The 12,867-nt window shown below is 42.7% G+C and overlaps 1 protein-coding gene and 2 long non-coding RNA genes across 3 annotated transcripts in view; 2 read left to right on the top strand and 1 right to left on the bottom strand.

Annotated features, from left to right (window-relative positions):
• Positions 1-3,497: 3,497 nt before the first annotated feature.
• On the top strand, positions 3,498-4,938 carry LOC115189947 (uncharacterized). The gene is made up of 2 exons (XR_003877068.1): positions 3,498-3,996; positions 4,051-4,938. It is a non-coding gene; the product is annotated as an uncharacterized LOC115189947 (long non-coding RNA).
• A 4,897-nt stretch (positions 4,939-9,835) lies between these two features.
• Positions 9,836-10,754, top strand: LOC115189969 (uncharacterized). Its single transcript, XR_003877074.1, has 2 exons — positions 9,836-10,193; positions 10,265-10,754. It is a non-coding gene; the product is annotated as an uncharacterized LOC115189969 (long non-coding RNA).
• Positions 10,755-12,464: 1,710 nt separating this feature from the next.
• The window catches only part of LOC115189968 (adiponectin receptor protein 2), a 79,405-nt gene continuing 79,002 nt past the window's right edge, over positions 12,465-12,867 (bottom strand). The window contains exon 8 of the mRNA XM_029748495.1: positions 12,465-12,671. Coding sequence (XP_029604355.1) covers positions 12,543-12,671 — 129 coding nt within the window. The 3' untranslated portion in view covers positions 12,465-12,542. The remainder of the gene's footprint in view (positions 12,672-12,867) is intronic.

The following is a 12,867-nucleotide window of genomic DNA, read 5'->3' as shown; positions in this document are numbered from 1 at the left end:
CAGTGTATTAACTTGAAATGCCTCATTTTTCACATTTAACCCTGATGCTACCCTGTACCTTTCAAAGTGCCTGATCCATTTCGTCCAGTTTTAAATGTTCATACAATCAAAATTCTCTGGGGGACTAATGCGAAATCCGTCAGCACTAGCCACTGGCCTCTCCGTGTTTGCGCCAGAGCCCGTTGATCTTGGAGTCGCAAACCCTGATATCCCGCCAGTTGCTTCCTCTTGCAACATGTTGCTTAGCAGTAACTTAGTCCTTGCTCGTTAGCTTGCAAAATAATGATATGCGCTGTTTTATGTCCAACACTGTGCCCTCCCTGCTTTGAAACAGCCTGAATGTATGATTTACTTGGTACGTCCTTCACGTTTATGTGATTATTAAACCCACTTCTGACTCCATGTAGTAAGATCTAAAATAAGGAGCGGCAACAGCGAGGTTCTAGCTCCAGCATGTTTATTAACCTAACCCACGCATGTCATACATAGTTATGGATACCCCCAAGGGACATCCTACTACAGCTATGACTCGAAAGACTCGAAATTGAACTCAGGTGCATCCTGTTTCCATTGATCATCCTTGAGATGTTTCTACAACTTGATTGGAGTCCACCTGTGTCAATTCAATTGATTGGACATGATTTGGAAAGGCACACACCTGTCTATATAAGCTCCCACAGTTGACAGTCCATGTCAGAGCAAAAACCAAGCCGTGAGGTTGAGGAATAGTCCATAGAGCACCGAGACAGGATTGTGTCTAGGCACAGAGCTGGGTAAGAGCACCACATTTATTTTGCAGCATTGAAGGTTCCAAAGAACACAGTGGCTTCCATCATTCTTAAATGGAAGAATTTTAGAACCACCAAGACTTCCCAGAGCTGTCTGCAAGGGCAAACTGAGCAATCCGGGGAGAAAGGCCTTGGTCAGTGATGTGACCAAGACCCGATGGTCACTCTGACGGCGCTCCAGAGTTCCTCTGTGGAGATGGGAGAACCTTCCAGAAAGAGAACCATCTCTGCAGCACTCCACTAATCAGGCTTTTATGGTAGAGTGGCCAGACGGAAGCCACTCCTCAGTAAAAGGCACATGACAGCCGACTTGGAGTTTGCCAAAAGGCACCTAAAGACTCTCAAGGTTCTCTGGTCTGATGACACCAAGATTGAACATGGTGATGGCAGCATCATGCTGTGGGGATGTTTTTCAGCGGCAGGGACTGGGAGACTAGTCAAAATCAAGAGAAAGATTAACAGAGCAAAGTACAGAGAGATCCTTGATGAAAACCTGCTCCAGATCGCTCAGGACCTCAGACTGGGGCGAAAGTTCACCTTCCAACGGGACAATGAACCTAAGCACACAAGCAAGACAACGCAGGAGTGGCTCCGGGACTTGTCCCTGAATGTCCTTGAGTGTCCTTTGTCTTAATGACAGCTTTGCATAATCTTGGCATTCTCTCAACCAGCTTCATGAGGTAATCACCTGGAATGCATTTCAATTAAGAGGGGTGCCTTGATAAAAGTACATTTTATGGAATTTCTGTCCTTCTTAAGGCGTTTGAGCCAATCGGGTTAGTTGTGACAAGGTAGGGTTTGTATACAGAAGACATCCCTATTTGGTAAAAGACCAAGTCCATATTATGTCAAGAACAGCTCAAATAAGCAAAGAGAAATGACAGTCCGTCATATCTTTAAAACATGAAGGTCAGTCAATACTGAACATTTCAAGAACTTTTAAAGTTTCTTCAAGTGCAGTGGCAGAAACCATCAAGCGCTATGATGAAACTGGCTCTCATGAGGACTGCCACAGGAAAGAAAGACCCAGAGTTACCTCTCCTGCAGAGGATAAGTTCATTAGTTACCAGCCTCCGAAATCTGCAATTAACTGCACCTCAGATTGCAGCACAAATAAATGCTTCACAGAGTTCAAGAAACAGACACATCTCAACATCAACTGTTCAGAGGAGACTGCATGAATCAGGCCGCCTTGGTCGAATTGCTGCAAAGAAACCACAATTAAGGACACCAATAGGAAGAAGAGACTTGCTTGGGCAAAGAAACACGAGCAATGTACATTAGACTAATTTCTCACTTCCTCACCTGTCTCACCGGTTTGCATTACCTTTATCAATCAATATGACTATATGACTAAGGTTATGATATTGAGCATTTTGGCTGATGGACTGAGAGGAATAAGCTGTTAACTGACTTCTTGCTTGATGACTTTACAATCACAGAGAGCTGTTGACTGACTCCATGCTTGATGACTTTACAATCACAGAGAGCTGTTGACTGACTTCATGCTTGATGACTTTACAATCACAGAGAGCTGTTGACTGACTCCATGCTTGATGACTTTTCAATCACAGAGAGCTGTTGACTGACTCCATGCTTGATGACTTTACAATCACAGAGAGCTGTTGATTGACTCCATGCTTGATGACTTTACAATCACAGAGAGCTGTTGACTGACTCCATGCTTGATGACTTTACAATCACAGAGAGCTGTTAACTGACTCCATGCTTGATGACTTTACAATCACAGAGAGCTGTTGACTGACTCCATGCTTTATGACTTTACAATCACAAAGAGCTGTTGACTGACTCCATGCTTGATGACTTTACAATCACAGAGAGCTGTTGACTGACTCCATGCTTGATGACTTTACAATCACAGAGAGCTGTTGACTGACTCCATGCTTGATGACTTTACAATCACAGAGAGCTGTTGACTGACTCCATGCTTGATGACTTTACAATCACAGAGAGCTGTTGACTGACTCCATGCTTGATGACTTTACAATCACAGAGAGCTGTTGACTGACTCCATGCTTGATGACTTTACAATCACAGAGAGCTGTTGACTGACCATATACTTGATGACTTTACAATCACAGAGAGCTGATAACTGACTCCATGCTTGATGACTTTACAATCACAGAGAGCTGTTGACTGACTCCATGCTTGATGACTTTACAATCACAGAGAGCTGTTAACTGACTCCATGCTTGATGACTTTACAATCACAGAGAGCTGTTGACTGACTCCATGCTTGATGACTTTACAATCACAGAGAGCTGTTGACTGACTCCATGCTTGATGACTTTACAATCACAGAGAGCTGTTAACTGACTCCATGCTTGATGACTTTACAATCACAGAGAGCTGTTGACTGACCACATGCTTGATGACTTTACAATCACAGAGAGCTGTTGACTTCAGATGCTTGATGACTTTCAAACACAACCACCAAAGTTGTGCTTCTTTGGACAACTGTTCTAAAACCATGAAAGGGCGTTTTGGTTTCTTCTTCTTCTTTAGTGTCTTATAAGAGAACATTATAGTGTTTCTATGCAAAAGGATGTTTACTTTCTTTGACCGTGGAAAGTTCCAGTATCTCCAATACTATTCCAAAGGACTTGACTTTGCAATAGGACCATGGAAGACTATCAGTTTGTAGATGATGTGTTTTATAAATGGTTTTGATTAAAAAAAATACTCTGGATTCATGCATGTGTATGTCTGTTTACCTTAAGCCATGAAATGGAGGCTGAACCTTGGATAAGGCAGAGGCATCTTTGAACAGTGATACAGTTCAGATTGTGGAGTCAGTGACCTCTGCTGGTTGGAATATGACATTGCAGGATGGTGATGAATCAAGTGGAGACTGGCTGGCTGCTGAAGGATGGATGAACACAATGGACTCAACTTCCACATTGTTCTGTTCATAACTCATCAGTCTTTGGTCTACGCTCCACAAACACATCAAGTATCTACTATTAAATGTGGGCTGGGTTTTCACTGTTGGAAATGGATGGACTGTTTCAGGAAAAACCTTCAAGTCACATGTCATATATGCAATCTAAGACTTACTAAACCAGTCGACTTAGTTGGCTTACTGCAAAACAAGAACCATTACTGACCACCTACTTCTGTGTTGGACTACAAGGTGAAACAGCCATTCTGTTAGAAGGAACAACATTACAATGTGATGGACTACAAGGTGAAACAGCTATTCTGTTAGAAGGAACAACATTACAATGTGATGGACTACAAGGTGGAACAGCCATTCTGTTAGAAGGAACAACATTACAATGTGATGATATCAGGATCTTCAAGGTGTTTTCCATCTGAGTTTTACTGTATGACTCCAAATACTTTCATGATTGTTTATAGATTTTAGCTAAATTCATGCATTAAATTATTTTATTTTTCATAACATAATGTCTTCTTTTTAATTCAGATGCCTTTAGTGATGAATTAAATGAGTATAAAGTGCATCATTCAGAATAATATGATGGGATACTACTAGTATTGCTTGCTGGACATAAAACAGTACTGTAAGTTGTCACTGTCCAGTGATATTCTAAGTGGTCTTTTTTAGCAGTCTGTCCCTTTCACTTTAACAGTGATGCTCTAATGATGTCATGTCATCATGTGCTAACTGTCCTCATGATGCAGTAATGCTGATAAAAGATGCTGTTGCCCATGTGTATGTATGTAATGTGATTGACATGTCCTGAGTCCTGTGTGTCTTCTGTGTGTCTGGCTTGGATGTGTCCCAAATGGTACCCTTTAACCATTTGTAGGTGCACTAGGGCCCATAGGGAATAGGGTACCATTTGGAACACCGTCTGAGAGTCTAGGAGGCAATATGATTCGCACAGCACAGTTTGATTGACATGTAGGATAATCTGGAATGGATCAATAATTATACAATGAACAGACTTCCCCTTTATTTTAAAGCTGTTCTCAGTTTTGATGTTTGCATTTTATCCATGTTATTTATCCTGTCAGTTATGACATGTTTTGTCCTGTATCATCTTCTAATTAACATATGCATCAGTGTATGTACTCAGAACTCCAAAGATTGTATTTCCTTCAATGCTTTGTTTTTATTTCTGTAATGCTTCAGGGAAATGTAAAGACAAGGTCCTGGACAGTACCAGGATTATTGTCTTTCTGTCTGAGACACTGTCATCATAGAGATCTAGTAGTTTATTTAGATTAGGGTTGGGGTCAATTCCTTTACAATTCAGGAAGTAAACTGAAAGTTCAATTCCAATTTTCCTCAATGCCTCTCTATGACAAAATGTCAGTTTACTTCCTGAATTGACAGTATTGACATTGAATTGACCCCAAAACTGATTTAGAGATAAGAGAGAGACTTCTCTAGGGGGAGAAGAGGTGAAGTGAGGGGAGGCAGGGAGCAGCGGTCCTCTTGGGGGAGTACAGGTGAGGGGAGGCAGGGAGCTGCGGTCCTCTTGGGGGAGCAGTAGTGAGGGGAGGCAGAGGACAGCCCAGTCTGGTGTATCAGAGATGAGGGGAGACAGAGGACAGCCCAGTCTGGTGTATCAGAGATGAGGGGGGACAGAGGACAGCCCAGTCTGATGTATCAAAGATGAGGGGAGACAAAGGACAGCCCAGTCTGGTGTATCAGAGATGAGGGGAGACAGAGGACAGCCCAGTCTAATGTATTAGAGATGAGGGGAGACAGAGGACAGCCCAGTCTGGTGTATCAGAGATGAGGGGAGACAGAGGACAGCCCAGTCTGGTGTATCAGAGATGAGGGGAGACAGAGGACAGCCCAGTCTGGTGTATCAGAGATGAGGGGGGACAGAGGACAGCCCAGTCTGATTACTGGAGGTTCTCTTGCTACAGAGATGGTCTATAGAAGCTTTTAGTAGCTGGCATTCCTAACCTCAACTGAGAGGATCTCTGTCCCTCTGATGGCCCTGTTGGTGTCCACTCTGTCTCTCTGTGTGTGTCCTGTTCTTCTCTGTCTGGGACTAAGGGGGGTTGTTGTGGAAATTGAGGGGGGTGGGGTTAGTAGTCTTTTGGCAGCATGACCCTGCGCCCCCCCCCCATGAAATAACACAAGGTGATCTTCCTTCTGAAAGGAATGTTGTCCAGGGCCTCCACTGCCACCCTCTTGTTGCCCCTGCCGCTGCTCTCCTCCTGGTCGTACATGGGGCACATGTAGGCCGTTTGCCTCAGGGCGTAAATGTCCACCTCGTCGTCCCACAGCTGGTAGGGCCGCTGGAAGGGAACGGCCGACTTGACCAGCTCATAGATTTCACCTGGATTAACCTGGTCAGTCTGTCATGAAAAGAGCAGGTGTTCTTAATGTTTTGTCACTCAGTGTAGACAACCATGTTCTTACTGTCGGAGATCACTGTGCTGTTACCAGCAATAAATAAAATACAATGAAATGAGAAGTATTTGTACTTTTGATGATGGTATTTTGAATTTGTATCTCAAGATGACTTGGTAATGTATATAATGTGCAGTGGTGTAAAGTGCCTAACCTGTCAAGGTATAGGGGGCAGTATTTTCGATTTCGGATGAAAAGCGTAAACTGCCTAATACTCGGGCCCAGAGTCAAATATTTCCATATTATTAGTAGATTTGGATAGAAAACACTCCGAAGTTTCTAAAACTGTTTGAATGATGTCTGTGAGTATAACAGAACTCATATGGCAGGCGAAAACCTGAGAAAAATCCAACCAGGAAGTGGGAAATCAGATACTTGTAGTCTTTTCAAGTCATTGACTATCTAACACACAGTGACTTAGGGTTCATTTTGCACTTCCTAAGGCTTCCACTAGATGTCAACAGTCTTTAGAACCTTGTTTCAGACTTTTGCAGTGAACAGAGAGCGAACAAGAAGGCCGGGAAGTTGGTGACTCAGAAAATGACATGAGTTTAGTGGCGTGCATTCACGTGATGAGGTAGCTGTGTTCCATAATGTTTTTCAAGACACTGGAATCGTCTGGTTGGAATATTATTGAAGTTTTACATTAAAAAGGCCCTAAAGATTGATGCTATACAACATTTGACATGTTTCTACGAACGTAAATAACTTTTTTTGACTTTTCGTTGTGAAATTTTCGGCGCACTTCCTACATTTGGAGTAGCTTACTGAACGCGCAAACAACGAGGTATTTGGACATAAATTATGGACTTTATCGAACAAAACAACATTTATTGTGGACCTGGGATACCTGGAAGTGCCTTCTAATGAAGATATAATGCTATTTATGATTTTAGATGACTCCAAAATGGCAGGTATCTGTATTGCCTGATGTATTTTTCTGAGCGCCGTACTCAGATTATTGCAAAGTGTGCTTTCCCCATGAAGCTTTTTTGAAATCTGTCACAGCGGTTGCGTTAAGGAGATGTTTATCTATAATTCTTTGAATAACAGTTTAATATTTTATCAACGTTTATGATGAGTATTTTTGTAAATTGTTGTCCTGATTCACCGTCAGTTTTGGAGGCAAAATATTTTCTGAACGTCACGCGCCACTGTAAAATGGGTTTTTTGGATATAAATATGAACTTTATCGAACAAAACATACATGTATTGTGTAACATTGAGTCCTAGGAGTGTCATCTGATGAAGATCGTCAAAGGTTAGTGCTTAATTTTAGCTGTATTTCTGGTTATTGTGACCCCTCTCCTGCTTGGAAAATGGCTGTGTGGTTTTTCTTGTGTTGGCGCTGTCCTAACAATCTAATTTTATGCTTTCGCCGTAAAGCCTTTTTGAAATCGGACAATGTGGTCGGATTAAGGACAAGTATCTTTAAAATGGTGTAAAATAGTTGTACGTTTGAGATATTTGAATTATGAGATTTTGTTTTGAATTTGCCGCCCTGATATTTCATTGGCTGTTGAATAGTGTGAACCGTGGGTGGGACGGTAGCGTCCCACGTACCCCAGAGAGGTTAAGTAAAAAAAGTTTTTGGGTGTCTGTACTTCACTATTTATAATTTTGACAACTTTTACTTCACTACATTCCTAAAGAAAATAATGTATTTTTTACTCCATACATTTTCCCTGACACCCAAAAGTACTCATTACATTTTGAATGCTTAGCAGGACAGGAAAATGGTCCAATTCACACTTATCAAGAGATCATCCCTACTGCCTCTGATCTGGCAGACTCACTAAACACATGCTTCATTTGTAAATGATGTCTGAGTGTTAGAATGCACCTTGGCTATTCGTACATTTAAAAAAGTTACTTGAAATAATTACTTTTGATATTTAAAACCAAATACTTGTATTTTACTGGGTGACTTTCACTTTTAAGTGAGTCATTTTCTACTAAGGTATCTTTACTCAAGTATGCCAATTTAGTACTTTTTCCACGTGTGGTAGTAATGTGGCTTTGGGGTTAAATCCCTGCTTTCCAAACTAGGTTCAAATCGAATCTTTTGTGTTCAACCGCTGAAACTTAATGTCAAATATACAAAAAGTGGAATATTGATGGAGTCTGGTTATGGGGTTAAATCCCAGATTTCCACTCTAGAGGTAGCAGGTTCAAAGCTCCAACTTCAGTGTGGATTTCTGCAACTGTCAATGTGAAAATGACAAAGAAAACAGAGGTGTGAAGGAGTCTGTGGCTCTGGTGTAAAGATCTCACCCCATACGTTCAGGGTTGTAGGTTCAAATCCCCCAGTCTGAGTGAGAAGGGGTCTGTGGCTCTGGTGTAAAGATCTCACCCCTAGCGTTCAGGGTTGTAGGTTCTGTCACAGCTCTGGATCAGGATGTGTTGGGACCATGAACTCTGCTGCAGAAAGAGTCAAGGCCACTAGGAGTGCCACACCGACACGATCAGAGATATGGTAAGCTGGGGGTTCAATCCTGGAGCTCCAGAAGAGCAACCAGCAGAGGTTATGGAGGAAAACCTCTGAATAAAGTGGTCTTTAAGTGTCCAGGAGATAATCTCCATAACCTCTCAGACTGACCCCAGAGAGGCTGCTACTCAGACACACAACCTGCCACACCCAGGGCTTCAACTCAGTACCCTGCAGTCAGTGGGCAGGAAGCTTACCACCCAGGGCCTGAACTCAGTGGGCAGGAAGCTTACCAGCCAGGGCTTCAACTCAGTACCCTGCAGTCAGTGGGCAGGAAGCTTACCACCCAGGGCTTCAACTCAGTACCCTGCAGTCAGTGGGCAGGAAGCTTACCACCCAGGGCCTGAACTCAGTACCCTGCAGTCAGTCATCCCAGAGAGCTCAGCTGGTTCCCTACTGAACCCTCCTAACCTTCTACTAGACTTGCAGTAACGTACAGGCTCTTCCTCAATGAATCTTTCCTCAAAACCTGCTGGAAAATGGGATGGAGTGTTGGCCTTTTCCAGTACTGTTGAGGCAGCTGCCAGGAGATCGAGAGATATTGTGGAAAGACGAACAGTATTTGAAATAGATGAATGAAAAATCATGTAGGACAACAAACTGGGCAGGAAAACAAAAAAAAAGCCATGCCACTACAGAAAACTGAGCACGATTAAAAGAGGAATGTCTGATAATAAAATCACACAAATGCACCTCAAGTCATCAACATAAAGTATTAGATATCACAAAGCCAAATAAATACATCAAACTTTCCCAGAATCCAAACCCTTTTTATTAGAACAATACAGCAGATATAAAGACCTATTGCAAATCACACGGTCACCACTGGACGTGTGCTTCAACAAACAATATGCACTTCCCAAAAGAAACTCAACAAAAAAGAAATAAATTAATTTTTTAAAAACTAAAAAAACTAAAACATCCGTTTTCCTTTGATGTTTTTTTTCTGTTGAAATGTCAGAATGAAAGAAAGGCCTTGTAACTCTGGGCTGAAGACTGAGAAGTTGAGACATCTATATAGTCTCAACACAGAGCATTAAGGACCTAGCCTGGTCCCAGATCTCTTCGTGCCGTCCAGCCAACTCCAACAGTCACAGTCTGACAATGAGTTGGCAAGACAGCACAAACACATCTGGGACCAGGCTATCAAGGACCCAAACCCAAGAGAAGGACAGAAGAGGGAAAAACTCCTTCCTCCTAAGAGTCAAGAGTGGAAACTGCCTCCCTGATTATGTTTATAAGCATTTTAACTCCCATGATCAAATACACTCCTCTACAACACAGAGTTATATGGAGGGTTTAAGGTCCGACTCCACTGTCTGGTCTAGCCTAGTTGCCAGATCTGTACAGGCTTAAGCAAAACTTCAGACTTTCAATGTCATGGCATTATTTGGCTAAAGCACATACTGACCTGGCAACCAAGCTAGGTGGGACCACTGTTCTCCAGTGGAACTGAGATCAAGGTCTCAGATGCACCGCCTGTATATGGTCACAATGAATACATGTCTGTTAGTGTTTGAACTGGAGCGACAGGTACAGAAGCAGTAAGACTGAGCAGGTGTGTGGTGGATACATGTCTGTTAGTGTTTGAACTGGAGCGACAGCTACAGAAGCAGTAAGACTGAGCAGGTGTGTGGTGGATAAATCTGAAGTGGAGAGAGAAGGCTCTCAGCCTCAGCACAGCTATGCACCGTGGCGTAGATACACGTCTAGAAAGTAGATCTGATACACATGAATAACTAAAGGACTCAATTCAGTCCGTATCGCCGAAGCTCACCTCCCATTGAGCCGACTTACGCAGCGTTTACCACGACAGCAGTCTCCGCGAAACGCGGGACGATTGCTTTTAAATGTCAGATGGTGCATTAATGCTGAACTTCAGCAGTGGACTGAATCAAGCCCTAATAAACGAAGGTCCAAACAGAAGCCCCGAGTGATTGACACCCCTCTGAGTGAATCTGGTGTTACATGTTTCAATCTTTTCAAATCACATACACACCCTTTAAAAGAGAATACAAAACCTCCCAAAAAACAGACACAATCGCAACAGTATTGGAGCAAGAAAAAACCCAACTTAAAGCCTGTGATGATAATGAATAATATACAAAATAACAGCATTCTAAATAAAAATAAACACATTTAGAGATGCATATTTTGTTCTGAAATATTGATCTTCTGTCCCAAATGGCACACTATTCCCTATATAGGTCACTACCTGGTCAAAAGTAGTGCACTAAATAGGGAATAGGGTGCCCTTTGGGCCGTAATCTTAAAGTCAATGAATCACACACGTCACACAAAACGTAGTACAAAGTGACTTTATGCCAGAGCAGAAGGAAAAGAGTCCAGGCTCACTTGGTAAGGAGATAGAAACGGACAACTTTTCACTGATGACGGTTTCACTTGGGGTTGGAGAAACTAACGCATCAGGAATGGCACCATGTTCCCTAAAATATCCTTGTACTACTTTTGACTTACACTGGGCTCTGGTCAAAAGTAGTGCACTATATCAAAAGGGAATAGTGTGCCATTTAGGACACAGCCCAACGTTGGTCTCTAACGTTAGGAAGGAAGGGTGGTGATGACACACTACATGTCACAGTCTAATGGGATGAGATAAAGTAGCTACACGTCAACACATAACAGCACCCTATTCCTCATGTAGTGCACTACTGTTGAAAAGCACCTGATTTGTCAACTGGGGCTCAACTTCAGCCAGTCACAGGTCACATCTCCACCCTAGGGCTTAACCCTTGCTGAGCCGGAGAAATTGCCGACCCTCCTCCCTCGTTATGAAGTTGGATCTCCTCTCCCCTTCATGCCACAGCTCCCTTCAGCAGTCTGTGGTTCTGCTATATTCCCCACTTTACTTCCCCCCTCTGGCCAAATCATTGGTTTATACACAATGGTGTTTTCTTGGTTGTTGCCGCATCATCTTTGTCGATTTTTTTAAATTCAATATCTTAACATTTTTTTGTATGTATTTAATGTTTTTTTTTGTATTTATTATTATATATATTTAATACAAATCTATATAACCCGAATTTAGAAATCTTATTTACATGAAAAACGTTGAAAAGCGGCTAGCCTGCCCGACCCCACTCAGCACCCACCCTTTTCATGGAAAAAAAATACTTTCCACATAATTCAATTTTCTCTCTTTTTTTGTAAAGCTTTTCTTTCCACCACTATAGCATTAAGAAACCCCCACCACTATAGCATTAAGAAACCCCCACCACTATAGCATTAAGAAACCCCCACCACTATAGCATTAAGAAACCCCCACCACTATAGCATTAAGAAACCCCCACATTGTATTTTTTGTTGCTTTGCACCGTGAGCACAGCGTTTAGAACGATGATAATCATAACAACCATTTCAACAGATTACTCAATATGGGGGGGACCAATCTCAAATGTCCAAAACCCCTAGACGCAGTTACTGAAAACAAGATGGAGAGAGGAGAAGAAAAACCCCTAGACGCAGTTACTGAAAACAAGATGGAGAGGAGAAGAAAAACAACTGAGAAGTAGGTCTGTTTTTTCATGTGTCCTCTAAGGGGTCTCCTGTAGACATGTACAGAGAGACGGGTCGCTACTGGGGAGTCTGAGTGTGTGGTGTGGTGTGGTGTGTGTGTGTGTGTGAGTGGTGTGGTGTGTGTGTGTATATGTGGTGTGGTGTGTGTGTGTATATATGTGTGTGTGTGTGTGTGTGTGTATATGTGTGTGTGTGTGTGTATATGTGTGTGAGTGTGTGTGGTGTGGTGTGGTGTGTGTATATGTGTGTGTATATGTGTGTGTGTGTATATGTGTATGTGTGTGTGTGTATATGTGTGTGTGTGTGTGTGTGTGTGTGTGTGTGTATGAGCGTCTCCCCTGGTGGTGCGTTGCCGTGATGGCCAGGATCTTCACAGGGCATTGTCCTCTTCACAGCCCGCCCCGGCAGCATAGCGGAAGGCCTGCAGGTTGGACACGCCGTGGAAATGGACGAACGCTCCCGCCACCACCAGGACGTGGAACAGCTGATGAGAGTGGAACTGGAGGGAAAGAGAGGGATCAGTGAACACTTCAGTTACTTCTGATTTAGCCTCTATGGTTGCTGGGTCACGTACAGGTCTACATTAGCCCGTGTCCCAAGATAACCACTTCACTCATGGTCATGTTTGGTTTGCCACAGACGGACATGGGAGTAGACAAGAGAACAAACAGATCTGAGACCAGGTTAACATTCAT

The sequence above is a fragment of the Salmo trutta genome, unplaced genomic scaffold, assembly GCF_901001165.1.
Source record: "Salmo trutta unplaced genomic scaffold, fSalTru1.1, whole genome shotgun sequence".
Lineage (NCBI taxonomy): Eukaryota > Metazoa > Chordata > Actinopteri > Salmoniformes > Salmonidae > Salmo > Salmo trutta.
Note: the sequence above shows the minus strand (reverse complement) of the source record. Positions and strands in the feature narration are given on the sequence as shown.